This window comes from Somniosus microcephalus, chromosome 7, assembly GCF_052327205.1.
Source record: "Somniosus microcephalus isolate GS21.2 chromosome 7, FLI_Smic_1.0, whole genome shotgun sequence".
Classification (NCBI taxonomy): domain Eukaryota; kingdom Metazoa; phylum Chordata; class Chondrichthyes; order Squaliformes; family Somniosidae; genus Somniosus; species Somniosus microcephalus.
In genome coordinates this window covers 129,532,092-129,556,845 of record NC_140993.1, presented here as the reverse complement: position 1 = coordinate 129,556,845, position 24,754 = coordinate 129,532,092, and the positions used below count along the sequence as shown (strand labels likewise).

At 44.5% G+C, this 24,754-nt stretch overlaps 1 protein-coding gene across 6 annotated transcripts in view; it reads left to right on the top strand.

Annotated features, from left to right (window-relative positions):
• Positions 1 to 24,754, top strand: part of tcea1 (transcription elongation factor A (SII), 1) — a 113,835-nt gene that overhangs the window by 48,371 nt on the left and 40,710 nt on the right. For 5 of the 6 annotated variants that reach the window (XM_085992936.1, XM_085992937.1, XM_085992938.1 and 2 more), the window contains 3 exons: positions 2,988 to 3,093; positions 23,455 to 23,542; positions 24,265 to 24,410. In XM_085992936.1, the coding sequence (XP_085849062.1) occupies positions 2,988 to 3,093; positions 23,455 to 23,542; positions 24,265 to 24,410 (340 nt within the window). The remainder of the gene's footprint in view (positions 1 to 2,987; positions 3,094 to 23,454; positions 23,543 to 24,264; positions 24,411 to 24,754) is intronic. The other variant, XM_085992939.1, reaches the window with a different exon arrangement.

The following is a 24,754-nucleotide window of genomic DNA, read 5'->3' as shown; positions in this document are numbered from 1 at the left end:
TAAACAGTCTACATTCAGACATAAGTTGATAGAACGGTTTTTACGGTTACTAAGTTTTAATATAGTTAAAATATTAAAAATTAAAAATAATTTATTGATATTTTAACTCTTTAAAAATTGGGTATCTAGTTTCTTAATTATTCTCTCGGCCCCATTCCCACTAAATTGCACCCAGCTTCCCTTCCTGGCCTTCAGTGCTAGCTAACATTGTACAGTAAATGGTTCCCTCTCCCCAGGCACTTTTTCCCTTCCTTTCAAAAAAACTGACCCTTGACCCCTCTGTCACAACAAATTACTGACATATCTCCAATTTTGTTTCTTCTGCAAAGTCTTTGAACTTGTTGTAGCCTCCCAAATCTTTACTGCCACTCCATATTTAAGTCTATTCAATCAGGTTTCCACCCCTGTCACTGCACTGAAATGGCCCTAATCAAAGTCACAAATGGCATCCTGTGTGATTGTGATGATGGTCTACTATTCCTCCTCATCCTTTCTGCAGCTTTAACACGGCTGACCACATCATCCTCCTCAGTTTTCCAGCTGAGTCGGACTTGGTTCTACTTTTAGTTGTCCAATGATAGCCAGAGGATCTCCTGCAAAGGCTTCTCTTCCTGCCTCCACACCGTTACCTCTGAAGTTACCCAAGGATCTATTCTTGGCCTCCTCCTATTCCTTATCTGTATGCTGCCCATTGGCGACATCATCCGAAGACATGGCATCAGGCTCCACATGTATACTAACAACACCCAGCTATACCCCTCCACTGCCTGTGTTTTTGTGAGCCTGCTTGTCCGACATCCAGTTATTGAGAAGACCGAAGTCATTTTCAGCTCCCTCCACAAACTTTGTACCCTTGCTGCCAGTTCCTACCCCTCCTTCCTAGTCAGTCTCAGGCTGAACCAGACTGTTTGGAACTTTGGTGTCCTATTTGACCCCTAGCTGAGTTTCAGACCCCATATGGTTTTATCACAAAAAACGCCTATTTCCATCTACGTAAAATCGCCCATCTCCACCCCTGCCTCATTCCATTTGCTGCCAAAACCCTCATCTATTCCAATGCTCTTCCGCCTGGTTTCCAATCCTCCACCCAGTCCCCCAACGCCTTCAATTTAAAATTTTCATCCTCATGTTCAGATACCTTCATGGCCTCACCTGCCCTATCTATGAAACCTCCACGAGCCCTACAGCCCTCCAAGAAACACTGTGTTCCTCCAGCTCTGTCTCTTGCCCATCACCCACTCACTTCACCGCACCATCGGCAGCTGTGCCTTCAGCTGTCTAGCTCCTAAGCTCTGGAATTCCTCTCTTCCTCTCCTCCTTTCTCTTCTTAAAAACACTCCTTAAAACCTACCTCCTTAACTAAGTTTTTAGTCACCTCTCCTAATATCTCCTTTGGCTTGGTGTCAATCTTTGTCTAATTACGCTTATATGCAGTGCCTTGGGATATTTCTCTGTTAAATGCGCTATATAAATGCACGTTTGTTGGCTGTAAGTGGAAATCGGCCTGATTGCTCCTTTTAAGATATAAAATGAGGGATGTAAGTTGCAAATAAGCAGATGTAATTCTTGTAGTCTGTGACTGCTCTTGGTAAAGGTGTGCAAAAATACACAAGAAGAGCCTTACTCTTTTGGGTGACCACTTTGTGGAACACTTCCGTTCAGTCCGCAAGAGTTATCCCGAGCTTCCGGTTTCCTGTCATTTTAATTCTCTGCCCCGCTCCCACTCTGATCTCGCTGTCCTCGGCCTCCTACACTGTTTCAATGAAGCTCAACGTAAACTCGAGGAACAGCACCTCATCTTTCGATTAGGCACTTTACAGCCTTCCAGACTTAACATTGAGTTCAACAATTTCAGACCATAACCTCGGCCCCATTTTTTTTGGACAGCAGTTGTTGGTGATGATTCTGCTATTCCCATTTACACCTCCTCTAGACCCATGATTTGTTCTTTACTTGTCCCATTACCATCTCCTTTTGCCTTACACCATCATCCCTTTCGTCATTTAATCTTCCCTGCCTTCCACCCAATCACAAACCTTCTCTTTTATTATTTCCTCCCCCCCCCACTTTCCCTGCCTCTGTACTTGCTTAAAATCTGTTACTTCTCTAACTTTTTTCAATTCTGACGAAAGGTCATCGACCTGAAACGTTAGCTTTGTTTCTCTCTCCACAGAAGCTGCCAGCTGACCTGCTGAGTAATTTCAGCATTTTCTGTTTTTATTTCATATTTGCAGTATTTTGCTTTTGTATTAGTTGGGAAACTGATTTTGTTTTTTTATGGTCCTTACTGAAGAAAATATGTTGGGAAACAGAAAATGCTGGCCGTGTACAACGGATTGATGTTTTAAACAGAAAACCTGAATCCGCATTTTTTCTTTAAACAATACATTGGGGCACAGCTTATCCAAACACCTGTGCTCAAACTAAACTCCCCAATCTTCCAGCACATCCTGTCTTTTCATATGTTAAAATGAAGTAACTTTTCAGAACTTATATTGTGACTTTTTATGCTAATTTAAAGTAGTATGACATTTGCGATTGGTTATTCAAATTTCTAATTTGCTGAACAGCTGTATTTCCTCAGCTGTTTAGGATAAATCTGATTGTACTCTACATACATGTTCAACGCCCACAGATACCAGGATTTGAAAACTAGGATATGAACTGAAGTAAACCACTATAAATTGTAGTATGGGTATCTGCAGAAGACAAACCATGGAGTTGCTAGAAGTTGCTTTTTTTCTTTAAAACATCATCATGTGGGTCACTAAAGATGTAATTCACATTATTCAGTTTCTAGAAAACTGAATATTTGTCTCCTCTTGTTTGTTTTGCAGTATTTGCTTTAATTTCTGGATTTCTCATTCTTTTGTAAGAGGCAAGGAGCATTTACAGTAAAACTTGATGTCAACCTTTGAGTTATTCTATGTTTAACGCATTGGAAAACTAATTATTTGGTAAGTAATGTGTCTTCATTTGTTTTGTAGTCTACCAGAATTGGGATGTCTGTAAATGCCATCAGGAAGCAGAGTAAAGAAGAAGACGTCATATCTTTGGCAAAATCCCTCATTAAATCCTGGAAGAAACTCTTGGGTAAGGGACCATACACTAGAGTCCTGTTGTTGCCCCATTTTAATTTCCTAGTTACAAAGCACACTCATTTATGGGTCTTCATTATAATCCAGATACCACTCACATAAAATGGATATTTTATGGAAGTCTTTGCCAACAGAAACAAAGATAATGAATCACTTATTTCTCCTCTCCACACACTGTTGGAAGTTTTTTTTAAATATTTCTTAAATGGAAAATATATCACAGGAGTAGTGAAGATCCAACAAAGTCAGAAGTGGGTTCCATGTTCTGTGCTTCCCTGCAACTTATTCTAGTTATGCTTTGAAAATGTGCAGAACCTGAAGATATTGGAAGTCTCCTACATTTTTCATCTATTATTCCTTTTGTTGAAGTTGGGTTATTATCCAAGTTTCTGCATGATATGATCTTAAAGCAAAAACATAAAATGCCTGGTCGTCATGGGCAAATTTACTGGTGTCATGAGTTGGTTTGAAATGCTATGTGGTAGTCGCATATATAGTGCACACCTCAAACCAACTCCGGACTGCATACTTCTCCAAATTATTGCCTGACTCTTGTTTTGTGTAATACTGTGTATGGTAAGTTTCTTGTTTTTGCTGAGGCTCTTTTCATTGCTAGCTCATGCTGGAGGTGAGCTGCATCTGTCAGGAGGGCAAGGATAATGAAGTTGCATCACTACAATCCATATCAAATATAGGAGTGCAAAATTACAAGAAAATCTTGCATATTCTGAAGTAAAACATGCAAATAGCAAAGATAATTTGTAGGAAATATATAAGGTGATAACGAAGCTTTGAATATATAAGCTGTGATTTTCCACGGTTCTACTGGTGGTACAAAGCCTTGCAGATAGTGGGCACAAATTGGAAAATTGTGCCAATTTGCAGTGTACACAAAAACAAAAATCAGAGTGACGTCACAGGAGAGCAGGTAAGTGATTGGTTGGTGAGTATTGCAGCTTTTTTTTGCTCTCCAAGTTAGGGAAGGAGGTTAAATTAAGAGCTGAGAAACTGTAACTTGCTAGTACTTATTAAATTAATAACTTAAACTAGATAAAATAATCAAACAAAACTAAAATATCGGTTGAATAAAAGCTTTAACTAATTAATTAATAAATAAAACAAAGTTAGAGCTGTAAGGGCAGGTGGTGTGCCGTAACTGCAGCATGTGGGAGTTTGTGGAGAGCATCACGATCCCGAGCAACCGCATCTGCAGTAAGTATCTGCAACTTGAGGAACTTTGGCTCAGAGTTGTTGAGCTGGAGTACGAGCTGCAAACATTGCGATGCATCAGAGAGTGGGAGAGTTACCTTAACACTTTGTTCCAGGAGGCAGTCACACCCTTTAGGTGAAGTAGTACTTTAGAGTTCGTCAGTGGTCAGGGACAGGAGGGTGTGACTAGTCAGGCAGGTATGGGGACCCAGGATGTAGTGATGGAGGAGCCTCAGCCCTTGACCTTGTCCAACAGGTACAACATATTTGCTATCTGTATGGATGATGGAAAGGACTGCAGGGAGGATGGGCAAACTAACCATGGCACCGTAGTACAGGGGGCCATCCAAGTGGGGGGAGAAGGAAGGAATGTGGTAGTGGTAGGGGACAGTATAGTCAGGGGAATAGATATTGTTCTCTACAGCTGCGAAAGAGAGTCCCGAAGGCTGTGTTGCCTGCCCGGTGCCAGTGTTAAGGATATCTCCTCGTGGCTAGAGAAGAACTTGGAGTGGGAGGGGGAGGATCCAATCGTCGTCCATATAGGAACCAATGACATAGGTAGAACTAAGAGTGAGGTTCTGCTGAGGGAGTTTGAGGATTAAATTAACAAGCAGAACCTCAAGGGTAATAATCTCTGGATTACTACCTGAGCCACATGCAAATTGTCATAGGGTCAAGCAGATCAGAGAGTTAAATGTGTGACTCAGAGTGGTGTGGGAAGAAGGGGTTTCAATTCATGGGGCACCAGTACTGGGGAAAGAGGGAGCTGTTTCATTGGGACAGACTCTGCTTAAACCGGGCTGGGACCAGCGTCCTGGCAAATTGAATAACTAGGGCTGTAGATAGGGCTTTAAACTAAAAAGGGGGGGGGGGAAGGGAGGGAGGGGTCAGGTGAAGGGAAATTTAGAAAACTAAAGAGAATGGTCAAGGCAATAGAGCAGTGTAACGATTTGGGTAAAAATAAGCAGAGTGTGACAGGAAGGGATAGAGAGTTTAACAGTAGCAGTGCAGCAGAGAATAAGGTCAAAGCAGGGAATAATGGTAAAAAATTTAAATTAAAGGCTCTTGTTATGAATGCTTCGTGCATTCAGATAAAGATAGATGAACTAGTGGCACAAAGACAGATAAATGGATTTCATCTAATAGCCATTACAGAGACGTGGTTGCAAGGTGACCAAGGTTGGGAACTAAATGTTCCAGGGTACTTGACGTTTCGAAATGGAGGGAGGGGGTAGCCCTGATAATAAAGGATGACATAAGGACAGTAGAGAGAAAGGATCTTGGCTCAGAAGATCAGGAAGTAGAATCAGTATGGGTGGAGATAAGGAATAACAAGGGGCAGAAAACACTGGTGGGAGTAGAAGGTAGGCCCCCTAACAGTAGCAATACAGTTGGACAGAACATTAATCAAGAAATAGCAGGAGTTTGTAACAAAGGTAATGCAATAATTGTGGGGGACTTTAATCTTCATATAGACTGGACAAATCAAATTGGCAAAGGTCGTCTGGAGGACAAATTCATGGAATGCATTTGTGACAGTTTCCTAGAACAATACGTCATGGAACCAACCAGGGAATAGGCTATTTTAGATCTTGTATTGTGTAATGAGACAGGGTTAATTAGCAATCTTATAGTAAAGGATCCACTGGGGCAGAATGATCATAATATGATAGAATTTCACATTAAGTTTGAGAGTAACTTGCCTAAGTCCGAAACATGAGTCTTAAACTTAAAGCTAATTACATAGGTATGAGGGGTGAGTTGGCTAAGGTAGATTGGAAAAATAGATTAAAAGGTATGGCGGTAGATAACCACTGGCTAGCATTTAAAGAAATATTTCATAATTCTCAACAAAAATGCATTCCATTGAGAAACAAATACTCCATGGGAAAAGTGATCCATCCGTGGCTAACTAAAGAAGTTAAGGATAGCATTAGGTTGAAAGGAGAAGCTTATAATGTTGCGAAGAATAGTAGTAAGCCTGAGGATTGGAAGAGTTTCAGAAACCAGCAAAGGATGACCAAAAAATTGATAAAAAGGGACAAAATAGAATGAGAGAAAACTAGCAAGAAATATAAAAACAGCTTGTAAGAGCTTCTACAAGTAAGTAAAAAGGAAGAAAGTAGCAAAAGTAAATGTTGGTCCTGTAGAGGCTGAGACAGGAGAAATTATTATGGGGAATAAGGAAATGACAGAAACGTTAAACAAATAATTTGTATCTGTCTTCACAGTAGAAGACACACAAAAATCATACCAAAAATGGTGGGAACCAAGGGTCTAATGAGGGTGAGGAACTTAACGTAATTAATATAAGTAGAGAAAAAGTTTTAGAAACTAAGACTGAAAGCTGACAAATCCGCTGGACCTGACGGCCCACATCCTAGGATTCTAAAAGAGGTGGCTGCAGAGATAGTGGATGCATTGCTTTTGATCTTCCAAAATTCCCTAGATTCTAGAACGGTCCCAGCGGATTAGAAGGTAGCAAATGTAACCCCACTATTCAAGAAAGGAGGGAGAGAGAAAACTGGGAACTACAGGCCAGTTAGCCTGACATCAGTTGTCTGGAAAATGCTGGAATCCATTGTTAAGGAAGTGATATGAGGGCACTTAGAAAATCATAACCTGATTAGGCATGGTTTTATGAAAGTGAAATTGTGTTTGACAAATTTATTAGTTTTTTGAGGATGTAACTAGCAGGGTAGATAAAGGGGAACCAGTGGATGTAGTATATTTGGATTTCCAAAAGGCATTCAATAAGGTGCCACATTAAAGGTTATTACACAAGATAAGGGCTCTTTGGGTTGGGGGTAATATATTAGCATGGATTGAGGATTGGTTAGCGGACAGAAAACAGAGTAGGGATAAACGGGCCAATTTCAGGTTGGCAGGTTGTAACTAGTGGGGTGCCACAAGGATCAGTGCTGGGGCCTCAGCTATTTACAATCTATATATTAATGACCTAGATGAAGGGACCAAGTGTAATGTATCCAAGTTTGCTGACGATGCAAAGCTAGGTGGGACAGTAATCTGTGAGGAGAACACAAAGAGCCTGCAAAGGGATGTGGATAGACTAAGTGAGTGGGCAGTAAGGTGACAGATGGAGTATAATGTAGGGAAATGTGAGGTTATTCACCTTGGTAGGAAGAATAGAAAAACAAGAGTATTTTTTAAATGGTGAGAAACTTTTAAATGTTGGTGTTCAGAGAGATTTGGCTGTCCTCGTGCAAGAAACACAGAAAGCTAGCAAGCAGGTACAGCAAGCAATAATGAAGGCAAATGGCATGTTGGCCTTTATTGCAAGGGGGTTGGAGTATAAGAGTAAGGAAGTCTTGCTACAATTGTACAGGGCCTTGGTGAGACCACACCTGGAGTACTGTGCACAGTTTTGGTCTCCTTATCTAAGGAAGGATATACTTGCCTTTGAGGCGATGCAACGAAGGTTCACTAGATTGATTCCTAGGATGAGAGGGCTGTCCTATGATGAAAGATTGTGTAGAATGGGCCTATACTCTCTGGAGTTTAGAAGAATGAGAGGTAATCTCATTGAAACATACAAGATTCTGAAGGGGATTGACAGGGTAGATGCTGAGAGGTTGTTTCCCCTGGCTGGAGTGTCTAGAACTAGGGGGCATAGTCTCAGGATAAGGGTAGGCCATTTAAGACCGAGATGAGGAATTTCTTCACTGAGGGTTGTGAATGTTTGGAATTCTCTACCCCAGAGGGCTGAATGCTGAGTCTTTGAGTATATTCAAGGCAGAGATAGATAGATTTTTGGACTCTTGGGGAATCAAGGGATATGGGGATAGTGCGGGAAAGTGGAGTTGAAGTTGATGATCAGCCATGATATTGAATGGCGGAGCAGGCTAGAGGGGCTGTATGACCTACTCCTCCTCCTCCTAATTATTATGTTCTTGCACCATTTTGCAATGGGCATTACTGGGTACAATAAGTTGATCTCTGTGCATGTTCAATCAGTATTGCCCAATGGTAACCTTATCGAAGGCCTTTTGGAAATCTAGATATATTACATGTCTGCATTAACCTTATCTGCTGTCTCTGTTACCTCTTCAAAGAATTCATTAAGATTGGTCAAGTAAGAGTTTCCCTTTAGAAATCCATGTTGACTATTCCTTAACATATTTTTGGTTTTATAGATGTTTTTTCTATTATCTGCTTTAGTAGAGATTCCATTATTTTTTCTACTACTGATGTTAAGCTGACTGGTCCTATAGTTTCCTGGACATGATCTATCTTCCCTTCTTAAATATAGGTGTTGTATGAGGTACTAACAGTAGCATCGTGGTAATGTTACTGGACTAATAATCCAGAGGCCTGGACTAATGATCTGGAGACAAGAATTCAAATCCCACCACGGCAGCTGGGGAATTTTAAATTCAGTTAAATAAATCTGGAATATAAAGCTAGTATCAGTAATGGTGGACCTGTAACTACCAGATTGTCGTTAAAAACCTTTTTACTAATGCCCTTTTAGGGTAGGAAATCTGCCATCCTTACCCAGTCTGGCCTATATGTGACTCCAAACAGCAATGTGGTTGACTCTTAACTGCCCTCTGAAATGGCCTAGCAAGCCACTCCGTTGTCAAGTAGGTGGCTCACCACCACCTTCTCAAGGGTAAAATAGGGATGGGCAATAAATGCTGGCCTTGCCAGTGATGATTGTCTCTTAATATCAAACCTATTGGTCTACAGGAACATACAAGATTGGCACTCTATAACTAGGTGGTATCTGACCACAGAAGCCTCATACTGCATGTCCATGGTCATCATCCAGGGAGCAGCTGTGATGCCTTTATTGTGCGGCAGTCTTTGGTTGGATGGCTCTTAAGAGAACAGGGCTATTCTCTATATTCATGATTGCTGCCTGCAGTAAGAATCCCTTTAAAAACAGAGGAGAATTCGGCTTGGACAACTGCTGTTCTTCAGCTGCCATCTCCACCTTTTATGCAGCTTTGACATAATGCAAGAGTGTGTGTGTGAAAGGGCAGTGGTTCTTTACAGTGATTCAAATGTTACCTCATGGGATGCAGCGGTTTTTGATTTAGGATAGTGCTGTGGTTGTTGGGTTCCACAAGTCAGGTGAACAAAATGGAGTAGTACAGTTACCTTTGCCTTTCTCATGCTACCAACAAACTTCTTACTCATTCGCATCAGCAGTAGCAAAGTGTCACATGTGCCTCCACTGCCTCATTGTCAACTTTTCTGTCACTGCCACAACTTCGCCTTTATTAGTGAGTTGCAGCCCTTGCCATATTTTACACTCCCCAGTCAACTGTGCTCGAGACCAAACTCTCCAGGCAAGCTTTACACGTGCCAGCAGCCCATTCAGATTAGAGGGAGAGACTCCTGTTGGAAAACGTGGCACAGGCCACCTTCTGAGTTGCAGACAGAAGCGAGCTTATGCCATGGGCCAGCTCTACTTCATTTGCAGTATGTAGCTTTAATAAAAACTAGGAGCAACAGAGTTAAGTGGGGCCTAGGTTTCTGATCGCTGCTGTGGGGAGCTAACGTTTATATACTGAAAGATTCATGTGCTAAAGTGTCAGCATAGATAGTCTTCTCTGTTTTACATCTTAACTTTTTTGGTAATATTGGAATTGGATGCAGATTTTTTTCAAATGTTTGACTGCTTTAGAGATGTAGAAATTATGGTGGGCAGAAAAGATCAAAATTTGTTTTTCAAATAGTCAAGTGAATTTGAAGTTGGGAAAACTATTTATAATGAACTGAATGACTGCTGCATCAGTGGAGTTCTTCACTTAGGATTGATCTGATAAAATTATCATCTGTTTTTATTAGGATACAAAACTCGGACCACAGTGTAGTTCTAATACATTTTAATGCTCAGTAGTGGGTCTATCAAATTGAAGATACCAATCCTGAAGTTAACTGACCTTGAAATTCTCAACTATGTTTTTTAATAAACATGAAGAATTGCAGTTCTGTACTTTTCTTACATAACTATCATTGTATTAGAAATGTACAGAATAGTGGCTATTTGATCAGGCAGCTGTGGGTTTTTTTATTCGCTTTTTCTGAATGCTGGGTGTTATTTATGTTGCTAAAAATACAAATTTTGAGGATCTGATTAAAAAACAATGTACCTATTGTGTCAATAAAAGGTGGACGGGTAAATTCAACAATCTCACGGTCTCAGTAGGGAGCTATGATAAAGGGCAGCTCCCCGCTGGAATGGTTGAATTGCTGAATTTACCCAGTATTGTTGCCCATTTATTTTTGTAATTTTGGCTTTCTTCTTGGACCAATAAATCAGGTTGAGACTAAGATGAGGTTAGAAGTTACTTTCGAGGGACTGATGCAAGTAATTCTTTTTAGAACCTTTGATCTCCTTGTATTGGAGAAAATAAGGCTAGCTTTACTTGGAGCACCTAAGGGAGCTAGCTCAGTGAATGCAACTTAAAAGGGAATCCTCATTGATTTACATAATGAAAATGGAACAGGAAAAGACCATTTGGATCATCAAACCTGTGCCTTCCATAGCCATGGACTCTACAAAAATTATTTAGTACCCAGAAGGAAATGACTAACTGCAGGTAATTTCTACACGACTTCTGCCCCCCCCCCCCCCCCCAGAAGTAATCTAACAAAATGCGAGAATATTAATCTTGCATTATTCAGCCCCACCAGTTGCATATCATAGTGATGTTTCTGTGGTTCCTACAGTGCAAGAGCTATTGTGTACTCTAGCGTATTTGAGCATCTTTGTCTCATTTATCCATATATAACCTTCAGTCCCACCCTTAACCAGGTATTAATACAGTTTTGTTTCATTTTCAAAAGGAGCGAATTGGCATAGCTTTATCTACCCTTGTTGGAGGAAAGAAAAACCTTCTGCTCTCACTTAAGGCTTGTTAAGTTTGTACTCGAGTCCTCTAGTGTGAGGGTCGTAGTCAAAGTTAAATAGCATGCTTAATCCGCATTATCTATGTCTGTATTTTGAAGATTTTCTTATATTCAGTTCTTCGAGTTTGTCTTCATAACTGATAACTGAAAACGGACTTTTCATGAACCTTCTTTAATGCGCTAATGGGGCGCAAAGCAACTAGCGCCCGGGCGCGGCAATATCTGTGCCTCTCGCGAAATTGACCAGACATTTTGCGGCGGCGCTGAACAATACCGCCCCGATCTCCTGCACACGCAGATCTTGACATCATTCGAGCGTGCAACGCACTTGTGGTGCCCTGGAACGGAATTTGAGTGGCGCCCCCCTCCTTTCCACCTGGCGCAACCAACGATGGGTAGACTGGAACGCTTCCCAGTCGCTGGGGGTGGGGGGGGGGGTGCACTGCGCTATTTAAAGGGGGCCTCTTCCTGGCTTTTTGTGTGGTAGTCATTTTTGCACCACTTGTTCTGAGAGAGAGACTTCTGCATTGAGTCAATGCTGTGTGAAGTAGTTTTGGCTTCTGACTATAACTTTGCAGGTACTTTGGTTTTTGACCTTCATTACTTTGATTGCCAAGAGACTATGGGGGCTGCACTAATTGGGGGCGTCGTCCTGTGCCAGCAGATTCAGAGGCCACAGAGACGCAGAGAGAGAGTGGCAATCATGGCCAGACGGAGGAGGGCCAACAGGCCTCTGTACAGGAGACCTTGCCCTCCCAGGGTATTTCGCCAATAATTCTCATACATTAATATGTCTGAGGAGCAGTGTTTGCGAAGGCTGCGCTTCAGCAAGGAGGTGGTCACTGAGCTCTGCCACCTACTGCAGCCGGATCTGCAGCCCCAAATGAGGAGCAGGACGTCTCTGTCGGTGGCAGTGAAGATAACAGTGGCTCTCAACTTTTATGCCACCGGCTCATTTCAGTCAGCTACTGGGGACATCGGCAATATCTCCCAGTTCGCGGTCCATTGCTGCATCCGTCCGGTCACAAATACCCTCTCTAAAAGGAGACGAGAGTACATCTCTTTCCCCATGACCCCGGCCAAGCAGCATGAACGCGAGGATAGCGGCCTTCCCCATGGTGCAGGGCGCCATTGACTGCACGCATGTGGCTTTGCATGCTCCGCATGAGAATGCAGAGGATATCCACAACCGAAAGGGATTTCATTCCTTAAACATGCAGTTGGTCTGTGACCACAGGCAGCTGATACTCGCTGTCAGTGCCTGCTATCCTGGCAGCAGCCACGATGCATACATCCTGCGCCAGACTACTGTGGCAGAACTTTTCCAGGCACCGCATCACCCAGGTGGTTGGCTTCTCGGGGACAAGGGATATCCACTGTGCACCTGGCTGATGACACCGCTCCGTACGCCCAATACCCCTGCTGAGCTGCGGTACAATGAGAGCCATCAAGCTACCAGGAACATCGTTGAGCACACAGTCGGCGTGCTCAAGCAACGGTTCTGCTGTTTGGACCATTCTGGAGGAGCCCTGCAGTACTCGCCTGTTGTGTGCTGCATGCTGCATAACCTGGCAATCCTCAAGACCCAGCCAATGCCACCAGGCCTTGGAGCACCACCAGAGGAGGAGGAGGAGGAGGATGATCATCAGCAGCACCAAGGCGGGAGGGAGGCCCACAATGTAGAAACTGGAAGGGCCGTCCGTCAACAGCTGATAGCAAGCTGCTTCTAGGCCCCTGCTGAGGAAATGGCTTCTGCCATTGAGAACAACATGAATGAAACCAACCCGCAACCCCTAAGCCGGCCAAGGCAGCAATGATTGCAAAGACCAAACATGTACATTTTGAATACAAAAACTTATTTATTTTACAAACTCTGTTTCATTTCCTCATGACAAACTAATAGAAAGAAACACAAAAAAAACAGTCATTAACATAACTGGTTCTCACAACCTGGAGATAATGTCCAAAACACTGAACAAAAGTTTGACCACGAACCTCGGCCTTTAATTAAAAAAAAATGAACAACATTTTGTCGCACCTACTTTTTGCCCTTCAAGGGTGATCTCCTTCCCTTGCGCACTCCCCCCCCCCCCCCCGCCACCCCTTCCCACCCTACTGCTCCTCCGTAATGGGACCCCAGTGGCTGCAGCAAGGCTGGTGGAAGGCTGCTGATTGTCACAACCTGAGACTGCAGATGCCCTTGAAGGACGGCCTCGACCAGCTCTGGGCCTGGAGGGCCCGGCTGCAGACTGCACCAACTCTGCATGGGCGGCAGCAGTCTGTCCTACAGGCGGTGGCAAGTGCAATGGAGAAGTGACAGTGGTGGGGGGGGGGGGGCCTTTGCCACCTGCTCAGAAGAGCAGGTTAAAATTGAAGGTGGCAGCATCCAGACAAGACACATGATTGACTAACTGCCTACCCGTTTGATTTATACCTGGCAGGTAGGGCTAAAATCAGCCCCCTTGTTTTTATTTAGTCTGATTTTTGTCAAGTGACTGAGTTTTAAATCCTTAAATTTAGTGTGTGTGTGTGTATATGTGTAGGTGTGTAGGTGTGTGTGTGTATATGTGTAGGTGTGTATGTGTGTGTGTGGGTGGGTGTGTGGGTGGGTGTATATGTGTGTGTGTGTGTATATGTGTATGTGTGTATATGTGTAGGTGTGTGTGTGTGGGTGTGTGTGTATATGTGTGTGGGGTGTGTGTGTGAGAGTGAGTGTGAGTGAGTGTGTGTGTATATTTCTAGCTTTCTGCCTCTCCCCTTCACTGCTTGCGCTGTGGAAATTGAAGAGATGTACAGTATGTGGAGCTGCAGCAGTTTCCCTTTGCAGTCGGCTCCAATCCAATATTGTTTATCTATTAATATATATATTCAATTATACCCCGCTTTCCCAACCCACTAACTATATCGGCCTTTGCCAAGAATGCTCATTTTAAAAATAATTTTGCGTGCGGAGCGTTATGCTGAAAACCTTTTGAGTTCATGGATTTGTTTTTCTAATTTTAGTTCTCCTCTCCCTCTGCCCCATCTCACTTTACTCTACTTCTCCTCCCCTCCCATTTGCCTCCCTCCCCCACTCTCTTCCCCTTCGTCTCCTCTCCTTCCCATTTCTACTCCCCAACTCACTCACTCCCATCCCAAAATTCTCTAATTTAATGTTGCAGAAATGGAACAATTCTCGTGCCATCTACTTTAATGCTAGAGTAGTGGCTCTTGACATTTCCACATTCTTCAATATTAAGATGCCAGTTTCTTGTGACCAGTGGTGAACAGGATGCATAGGGGGCAAAATTTGGCTCGGTAGTGTACGCTTTTTGAGCTCGATGAAGCCCCTTATGGTTCCAAAAAGCATTCCGAGAAGCATGCACATTGACGCAAAGTGCGCCGAGCGCCATATTGGTAAAGGACTTAGCACACGTACACCTTAACGTCCACCGGAATCATGCAGAGCAGGCAGATCATGATGTCAATCAGTGTGCAATGCTGATTTGACACCAGCAGTGCCATTTTGGAGCTCAATGCTTCAGCCTATGCCCTCTCTTAACCTTACACAGCTGAACATGACATTAAGCAGCATGAAGGACCCCCACCAGAGCTATTTAAAGAAAGAATGAAAGACTTGCATTTATATAACTTAGCACCTTTCACGACCACCGGAGGTCTCAAAGCGCTTTACAGTCAATGAAGTACTTTTGAAGTGGAGTCACTGTTGTAATGTGGGAAACGCGGCAGCCAATTTGCGCACGGCAAGGTCCCACAAACAGCAATGTAATAATGATCAAATAATCTGTTTTAGTGATGTTGGTTGAGGGATAAATATTGGCCAGGGCACTGGGGATAACTCCCATGTCCTTCTTCGAAATAGTGCCATGGGATCTTTTACGTCCACCTGAGAGAGCAGACGGGACCTCAGTTTAACGTCTCATCCGAAAGACGGCACGTCCGACAGTACAGCACTGGAGTGTCAGCCTAGCTGTATGTGCTCAAGTCCCTGGAGTGGGACTTGAACCCACAACCTTCTGACTCAGAGGCGAGTGTGCTAAGGGATCGTCAACTACTTACAGGTTAGATGCTGGTTTATTTATTCTGGCTGTTGCTACAATTCTACACGTTTTTGGTGCTTTTCATAGTTGTTTCAAGTTTCAAAAGTCTACAGGGAGTGGCATGGCAGGTGCATGACTCGGAGAATGAGCAGAAGCCACGCAGAGCAGGACAAGCTGCTAGAAGAGGGAGGAGCACGAGGAGGGGTAGAAGGGCTCTCAGTAGGAGGCCATATCCTCCGAGGGTATTCAGGGAGCAATTCTCCTAGCTGAACTTCAGCGACGGCCAATGTTTGAGACGTCTGCACTTCACTAAGGATGCAGTCACTAAATTCTGCCAACTGCTACAGCCGCAGCCACAATTCCAACCTCCAAGCATGACAGGGACCTTTTGTTTTATTCATTCACGGGATGTGGGCGTCGCTGGCAAGGCCAGCATTTATTGCCCATCCCCAGTTGCCTTTGAGAAGGTGGTGGTGAGCCGCCTTCTTGAATCGCTGCAGTCCGTGTGGTGAAAGTGCTCCCGTGGTGCTGTTAGGGAGGGAGTTCCACGATTTTGACCCTGCGACGATAAAGGAATGGCGATATACTTCTAAGTCAGGATAGTGTGACTTGGAGGTGATGGCGTTCCCATGTGCCTGCTACCCTTGTCCTTCTAGGTTGTAGATGTCGGAGGTTTGGGAGGTGCTGCTGAAGAAGTCTTGGTGAGTTGTTGCAGTGCATCTCGTAGATGGTACACACTGCAGCCACGTTCCGCCGGTGGTGGAGGGAGTGAATGTTTAAGGTGGTGGATGGAGTGCCAATCAAGCGGGCTGCTTTGTCCTGGATGATGTCGAATTTCTTGAGTGTTGTTGAAGCTGCATTCATACAGGCAACTGGAGAGTATTCCATCACATTCCTGACGTGTGCCTTGTACATGGTGGAAAGGCTTTGGGGAATCAGGAGGTGAGTCACTCGCCATAAAATACGCAGCCTCTGACATGCTCTTGTAGCTACTGTATTTATGTGGCTGGTCCAGTTAAGTTTCTGGTCAATGGTGACCCCCAGGATGTCGACGGTGGGGGGTTTGCAATGATAATTCCATTGAATGTCAAGGGGTGGTGGTTTGACTCTTTCTTGTTGGGAGATAGTCATTGCCTGGCACTTGTGTGGTGCAAATGTTTCTGGTCACTTATCAGCCCAAGCCTGAATGAGGTCCAGATCTTGCTGCATGCGACTTTATCTGAGGAGTTGCGAATGAACTGAACACTGCAATCAACAGCGAACATCCCCCATACTGACCTTATGATGGAGGGAAGGTCATTGATGAAGCAGCTGAAGATGGTTGGGCCTAGGACACTGCCCTGAGGAACTCCTGCAGCGATGTCCTGGGGCTGAGAGGATTGGTCTCCAACAACCACAACCATCTTCCTTTTGTGCTAGGTATGACTCCAGCCAGCGGAGACTTTTCCCCCCCGATTCCCATTGTCTTCAATTTTACTAGGGCTCCTTGATGCCACACTCGGTCAAATGCTGTCTTGATGTCAGCGCAGTCACCTCTGGAATTCAGCTCTTTTGGATCAAGGCTGTAATAAGGTCTGGAACCAAGTAGTCCTGACGGAACCCAACCTGAGCATCAGCGAGTAGGTTATTGGTGAGTAAGTACTGCACTGTCAACACCTTCCATCACTTTGTTGATGATTGAGAGTAGACTGATGGGAGTGCTAATTGGCTGGATTGATTTGTCCTGCTTTTTGTGGACAGGACATACTTGGGCAATTTTTTCCACATTATCGGGTAGATGCCAGTGTTGCAGCTGTACTGGAACAGCTTGGCTAGAGATGTGGCCAGTTCTGGAGCACAAGTCTTCAGCACGAAAGCCAGGATGTTGCCAGGACCCATAGCCTTTGCTGTATCCAGTGCGCTCAGCCTTTTCTTGATATCATGTGGAGTGAATCGAATTAGCTGAAGACTGGCTCCTGTGATGGTGGGGACTGCAGGAGGAGGCCAAGATGGATCATCCACTCAGCACTTCTGGCTGAAGATGGTTGCAAAAGTTTCAGCCTTGTATTTTGCAGTAACATGCTGGGCTCCGACATCATTTGAGGATGGGGATATTCATGGAGCGTCCTCCTCCAGTTAGTTGTTTAATTGTCCACCACCATCACGACTGGATGTGGCAAGACTGCAGAGTTTTGATCAGATCTGTTGGTTGTGGGATCACTTAGCTCTGTCTATAAAATGCTGTTTAGCATACATGTAGTCCTATGTTGTAGCTTCACCAGATTGGCACCTCATTTTTAGGTACGCCTGGTACTGCTCCTGGCATGCTCTTCTACACTCCTCATTGAACCAGGGTAGGTCCTCTGGCTTGATGTCAATGGTAGAGTGAGGAATACGCCAGGCCATGAGGTTACAGATTGTGGTGGAATACAATGCTGCTGCTGCTGATGGTCCAGAGCACTTCACGGACACCCAGTTTTGAGCTGCTACATCTGCTCTGAATCTATACCACTTAGCACGGTGGTAGTGCCACACATGATGGAGGATGTCCTCAATGTGAAGACGGGACTTTGTCTCCACAAGGACTGTGGAGTGGTCAGTACAATCATGGACAGATGCATCTGCGACCGGTAGATTGGGGAGGACGAGGTCAAGTAGGTTTTTCCCTTGCATTGGTTCTTTCACCACCTGCTGCAGGCCCAGACTGGCAGCTAAGTCCTTCAGGACTTGGCCAGCTCCATCAGTAGTGGTGCTACCCAGCTACACTTAGTGATGGATATTGAAGTTCCCTCACCCAGAGTATGTTCTAGTACCCTCAGTGCTTCTTCCAAATGGTGTTCAACATGGAGGAGTACTAATTCATCAACTGAGGGAGGGGGGTAGGTGGTAATCAGCAGGAGGTTTCCTTGCCCATGCTTGACCTGAAGCCATGAGACTTCATGGGGCCTGGAGTCAATGTTGAGGACTCCCAGGGCCACGCCCCCTGACTGTATACCACTGTGCTGCCACCCCTGGAGGGACTATCCTGCCAGTGGGACAGGACATAGCCAGGGATGTTGATGGAGGAGTCTGGGACGTTAGCTGAAAGGTATGATTCTGTGAATATGACTATGTTAGGTTGTTGCTTGACTAGCCTGTGGGACAGCTCTCCCAGTTTTGGCACAAGTCCCCAGATTTTAATGAAGACGACTGTGCAGAGTCGACTGGGCTAGGCGTGCCTTTGTCGTGTCCGGTGTCGGGTCGATGTCATGTGGTCCCTTTGGTTTTATTCTTTATATACTTTGCAGCAGTTTGGTACAACTGAGTGGCTTACTAGGCCATTTCAAAGGGCAGTCAGGAGTCAACCACATTGCTGTGGGTCTGGAGTCACATGTAGGCCAGACCAGGTAAGGTCTGATTTCCTTCCCTAAAGGACATTAGTGAACCAGTCCGGTAGTTTCATGGTCATCATTACGGATACTCGATTTTAGTACAGATTTATTTAATTAGCTGAATTTAAATTCCCCAGTTTGTGGGATTTGAACTCCTGTCTCAATAATTAGTCCAGGCCTCGATTACTAGTCCGGTAACATAACCACTATGCTATTGTACCAGTGTGGTAGCCGTGGCTATGAACTTCGTTCAGCCTGCTGCTGGAGATATTTACAATATCTCGCAGTTTGCAGTGCACTGTTGCATAAGGGAGGTCACTGAGGCTCTGCATGCAGAGAGTAAACTTCATTTCATTCCCTCTTGCCAGACAGAAATAGGCGGAACGAGCAAGAGGATATGCCAGGAGTACAGGCTTCCCCATGGTGCAGGGTACTACTGACTGCACGCACATTACTTTGCGTGCGCCTCACGTCAACTCTGCCATGTACCTGAACCAAAAGGGATTCCACGCCCTCAACGTGCAGCAGGTGTGGGACCATAGCGAGCACATCATGCCCGGTATCCTGGCACCAGTCATGACGCTTTCATTCTGCAGCAGTATTTCAACCACCACGGCAAGCCAACAGGTGGTTATTGGGAGATAAGGGCTATCTGCTGACAACATGGCTTATGACTCCAGTTCGCAACCCACGCACAGCAGGCATACAATGAAAGCCGTGCTACCACATCCATGAATGAGAGAGCGGACCATTGGTGCCCTGAAGCAACAATTCCGCTGCCTGGAGCAGTCCTGCAGTACTCGGCTGAGCAGGTCTCAAGATTTGTGGTGGCGTGCTGCACAACCCTTGCCTCTCCCCCTCTGGTTAGTTCCTGCTGCCTCCGGTTGTGTGACACCTTCTCCTGCAAGAGAGAGGCAAGTGTGTCAGTGAGTGCTGTGCAAAATGTTTGACTGATGTAGCTGTCATGATTGAATAGCTGGCAGTGTGTGCAAGCTGTGAGATGTGGCTGTGAGGCTTGCAACAGTGTGTGAAGGGGAGGTGAAGCAGATGAATGTTAGGAATGAGTCCTGATTGATAGCGATTCTTGGTAGGTGAGTGATGGGGGTGTGGTGAATTGAGCAGTGGCAAATGTTCCCTTCGAGCTGCGCGGCCATGCAGCGCGCCAGGGGTCCCACTCAACCGGCTTTTAAATAGAAAGAACGCACACGCTTGACCCAACGATCTCTCCTGACATCGACCAGCTGAATAGGAGTAAACTGAGGATTTTGAGCGCTAATTAAAGCCATATCACCTTTTACTGTTCACTTGCGGCTGGAGGTTTGAAGAGGACTTCTAAAACACATCGGGAGACTTTCTTGGACAGTTTGTCAAGACTTCACCAACACTGCATCAACATTTATTCTGGAAATTCTCTGAGGACTTCAACTAAAAAGGGTAAGTGCTGGACTACTGTACCTGATTGGACACCTTGTAGGAGTCACCAGGAGAAAGGGAATGCTTGGTCATGGGCATCTTGCTAGGGGTCCCCCTTGGCCTGGAGGAGAACACAAGGCCAGGCAGAGCAGCACCAGCTGCTGCAGGAGAGAGGGACAGGAGGGCAAGGTGGACTCCTTTCCCCTCCCTGCAGGTACAGGACTTCCCTCCTCTGGACTTCCTCCACCAGAACCTCTAGTGTTGTTTTAAACAATTGTCTGTTGTTCAGTTGAGTAGTAGAGACTTCATTCTTACGGTTATAATCATCTTTTCTACTTTTAACATAAAACAATCTAAAAGTGGAGTATAATTTCTTCGGCATATAACACAGTTTATAAGCAGAGTTTTGTCAGCAGATCTGAGCATAGGCATGCACTCAAATCTTGAAAGTTTCTCTCTTTACTTAACACACAAACTTTTTTTTTATACACTGGTTTATCTATCAAAAATGGAAGTGGCTTTGCCTTATTTGGTAGTCGCCGGTCAGTGCACATCCTTCAGCCGATTCTTACGCACACGCGTTTACATTTCTCTGCACATTCGTATGTCAACATCTGTTTTCATAGGTTGCAATGTCCTTGCTGAACATCCTATTGGCAGGAATCCCAGTTTCAGTCGCAAGGTCTAAAACCCTGATCACTTGAACAAACTGACTGTTGCTATGTGAAATCCATCTCTCTCTCGCTCTCTCTCTCGTCAATGATGTCAAGCACCTGTTTATGCTCTATATTGAATGAACGAAACATGAACACCTTTCAGAAGCTAAATTAACCAAGTTCCATATGCCAACATCCAGTGCGGTGTCTGAGAACCTGTGTGCCCTCTCGCTCAGTCCCTGAGCCATCCTGAAACCTGCCACTGTGTGTCAGCTAGCACACTCCACACCTTCAGTGGAAGTGGGTGCGTGGAGCCCACATATACTGCTCCAGGAAAATTGCTTCTAATCAGCGCTTGAGTGCTAAACCTGCAGGTGTCTATTTTAGCGCCTCCAGGCAAATTCAACTTATGGTAATCAGCAACTGGGACCAATATTGCATGCTAAAACCAGACTTACAAACAGGTGTGTCTTACTAGCACAGAACCCATTTAGTGTCTGTTTTCAGACTTTCACCAGTAAAAACCCCACTATCAGGTCATTATCACATTGCTGTTTGTGGGACCTTGCTGTGCGCAAATTGGCTGTCAGGTTTCCTACATTACAACAGTGACGGCACGTCAAAAAAAACTTAATTGGCTATAAAACACTTTGGGATGTCCTGAGGTCGTGTGATGGAAATGCAAGTCTTTCAGCGAATGGGTCACAGTATTTCAATTGAACTTTTATTACATGAGTGGATTTTAGAGGAGTTTGCAACTAGTTTATAAATTCTGCTTTGTGCTGAGGCCTGGTATGTAGCGTCATTATTAAGTAGAGGGATGGTTGGGTCTGTCCCAGTATTAGCAGATTTGAATATTTTGTAGCAGCCTTTGGCACTTGTCTGAGAATGCAGCTTGGTATTGACCCTGGTCTGTGTGCTTTCATATTGAGACTTGGGCCTCGATTTTAACTTGGCAGAATCGATGGTGAGGGGCGCCAGGGCATGTGACAGTGCTGAAGCTTGGGGAGATTTTAGCTCTCGGACTTCATTTACATATACAAGATTGGATTTCTGTCCAAACCTGGCCAGTAGGCAGGAGCAGGAATCCAGGTGGCAGGAGACTCTTTTTCAGGGACCTGTGGGATAAGACCCCGGGACAAGGTAAATCCATTGGAGGGGAATCCCCGTCAAGGGAGGGGGGAACCTAGGCTAGGGGTAGCCCAAAGTTTCCTGTGGGGCCCAGAGGATCATCTTTGCTCCTCCTAGCCCATAAAGAAACTGGAATTTTAATTTTTTTTAAACTTATCTAGGTGGGCCTCTTATGCCCCTGGCTGCTGTTTCCTGCAGGTTTGGCCTGGTGGGGGAACCACCATTGCTCCCTGCTCAGGTTAAAATGGCAGATTGGGCCCAATGACATCATTGGAGCCGGCCTGTATGTTTAAAGAAGACTCTGCTGACTTGGGGTGAGTGTCCTTACCTGCAATTGAAAATAGCAGTCAGCCAGATCAGGGTGGATAAGTCTCCCTCTTCATTTAAAATGCTTCCTGCCTGGTTTCTGCCAGGTGAAGGGAGTTAAAATCGAGTCCAATATATTTTGATAGGCTTCCTTGTCCTTTTGGTTATTGATGGTTGTAAGTGCACAGCACATCTACATAGAATTCAGCATTTTAAGAACTTAAGAAATAGGAGCAGGAGTAGGCCATTCGGCCCTTTGAGCCTGCTGCGCCATTCAGTGAGATCATGGCTGATCTTCTACCTCAACTCCACCTTCCTGCACTATCCCCATACCCCTTGGTTCCCTTAGTATCCAAAAATCTATCGATCTCTGTCTTGAATATACTCAACGACTGAGCATTCTGAGCCCTCTGGGGTAGAGAATTCCAAAGATTCACAACCCTTTGAGTGCAGAAATGTCTCCTCATCTCAGTCCTTTGGGGTACAGAGTTCCAGTGTGCCGGTCCTGGTGTGCACAGGGAGCAAGTATGGCAAAATTGCATTCTCAAGCACGATTTTCTGTTCAGGAGCAGTTCAGCTGAACTTTTATTCCTATCTAACTGTATGATTTGGACCACAAGTGTGGATGGCATGGAAACCGACAGGTTGACACCTTTCTGGTAAGAATTGCATTTCTGGGGTGGTAGGTGAGGTTGAGTAGCATCTGTGCTTTACATTTTAGCATGTTTTCTATCTGATTGGAATGTTTAAAGCTGACACCAGGTGCAAATAGTGGAATACAGCCCTGATGGGCCTCACCTTAATAAAAACATTTTTTCCAAAGTGTCCATCTTTAAAATAGTAATTGAATTCTTTAGAGAAATTCAGGAGCTTTCTCTGTTGTTTGCTATCAGTGTCAAAAAAGCAACCTCACTGTACAACTATAACATGGTCTGTGGTGAACTAATAATTTTTCAAGCAATTTTTACCTGTGAAAGCTTTTCAATGTAATAGTAAGGGAGAGCAAGTTTTTAACAGTGGTCTAGAAATTTGTCTTGGGCGGTGGCGCAAAATGGGCAGTAGAGGATCGGCCGCTTGTTATACATAGCGCCTGATCTTCAGTTCCATTGCAGTCAGTGGAACTAAATATCGGGCATTGCGTATAACGGGCGGCCGATCCAATACTGCCCGTTTTGTACCACTTCCTGAGACTAATTTCTAGGCCATTGTGTCGCAGTTCTCTCACCACAGCATACACGTTGCTCTTTGTTTGGTTTAGAACTAGTATTTAATGTCTTGTTCATTTTGGTAAGAAATCTTTTAAGAAGTGCCCTCATTTATAAAAAAAAAAGGTTTTCAAATGGTTTTTTATTCAAGTGCTATTTTGCAGATGGACCATCGGCTGAGAAACCCTCAGAAGAGAAGAAAAGGGATTCTGTTTCCTTGGCACAAAACAGTCCAGAAGCAAAAGAGGAAAGGTGTGGTAGTTTCTTGAAATTAGATTAAGAAAACGTCTGCATTAGAGCTTCCATTGACTTCTAAAAGCCACCCTCAGCTGGGTGAGCTATGCTTTTGAGCTTGCCAAAGAAGCTTACAAGTTTCATCATTCTTGGCTGGGTAGCCTGTGGGGGCGGGAGACCCTCACCTCCCCCGACCTGCTCAGTGGTTTCTTGATTTTACTTTTTGCAATGTTTGTTTACAAGCCTTTCTTTAAGTTTGCACTGATTTACTGGAGCAAGATTGAAAAATAACAAAACTCCCCCGCCCCCCCCCCCCCCCCAAAAGAAAGATCTCTACTAGACAGGATCTGTGCAGCAACCGTACTGAAGGGAGTTTTCCCTGGCCAGTGTTTTCACACTGTTAGCTGAAAATGAATGTTTGCTATAACTTGGGGGAGAGAATCAGATGTGGGAAGAATTCTATGTTGCCACCCATCAATGATGGAATTTGCCTTCACTTTAATGTTATTACTGGTCAAAGAATCTCGGAAATTAGGCATCATTGTAACTAGGGTACTCAACAAGCCAATCAAATTTAATATTCCTAAAATCTTTTGTTTGCAGTTATTTTGCTTCATTTCAAACATGTTTGTAGCATAGGTGTACTTTGGAGAATACTGTTCTTGTAGAAGTCATTATAGAATTACAGTAAACATATTTAGCTCCCAATAAAACAGAGTTTTGGTTTTCTCTTTTTGTAGTTCAGGAAGCAATTCCAGTAACCCCCATGAAGCATTCTATACTGCTTCACCTTTTCAACTAAAAAGTTATCCTCAGGCTCCTTTCACCACGGACTCGGTGCGGATCAAGTGCAGAGAAATGTTAGTTGCTGCAATGAAAACAGATGGTAAGTCAGACACCAACTAACTTTAAAATCAAAGAAACAAATTTCAAAAATAATTTTATAATTGGAAAATGGAGTGAGCCTTGGCTTAGTGGTAGCATTCCCATCTAAGGGTTCGCCCCACTCCAGACAGCTCTGGCGAGCAGAGACGAGCATTCCGGTCTCTAAGTACTAGGTTGCCATCTAGTGGGATATTTAAGTCCAATGGAAGGGGAGTGCTGCCCCCCCACACGCCCCCCCCCCCCCCCCCCCCACACCCTTTCATAGTAGCCCCAGTGAGCAGATCAGAGCTGTGGCCTCTGAATACTGGGTTGATGTCCAGCAGGTTACTCCCATCCAATGGAAGT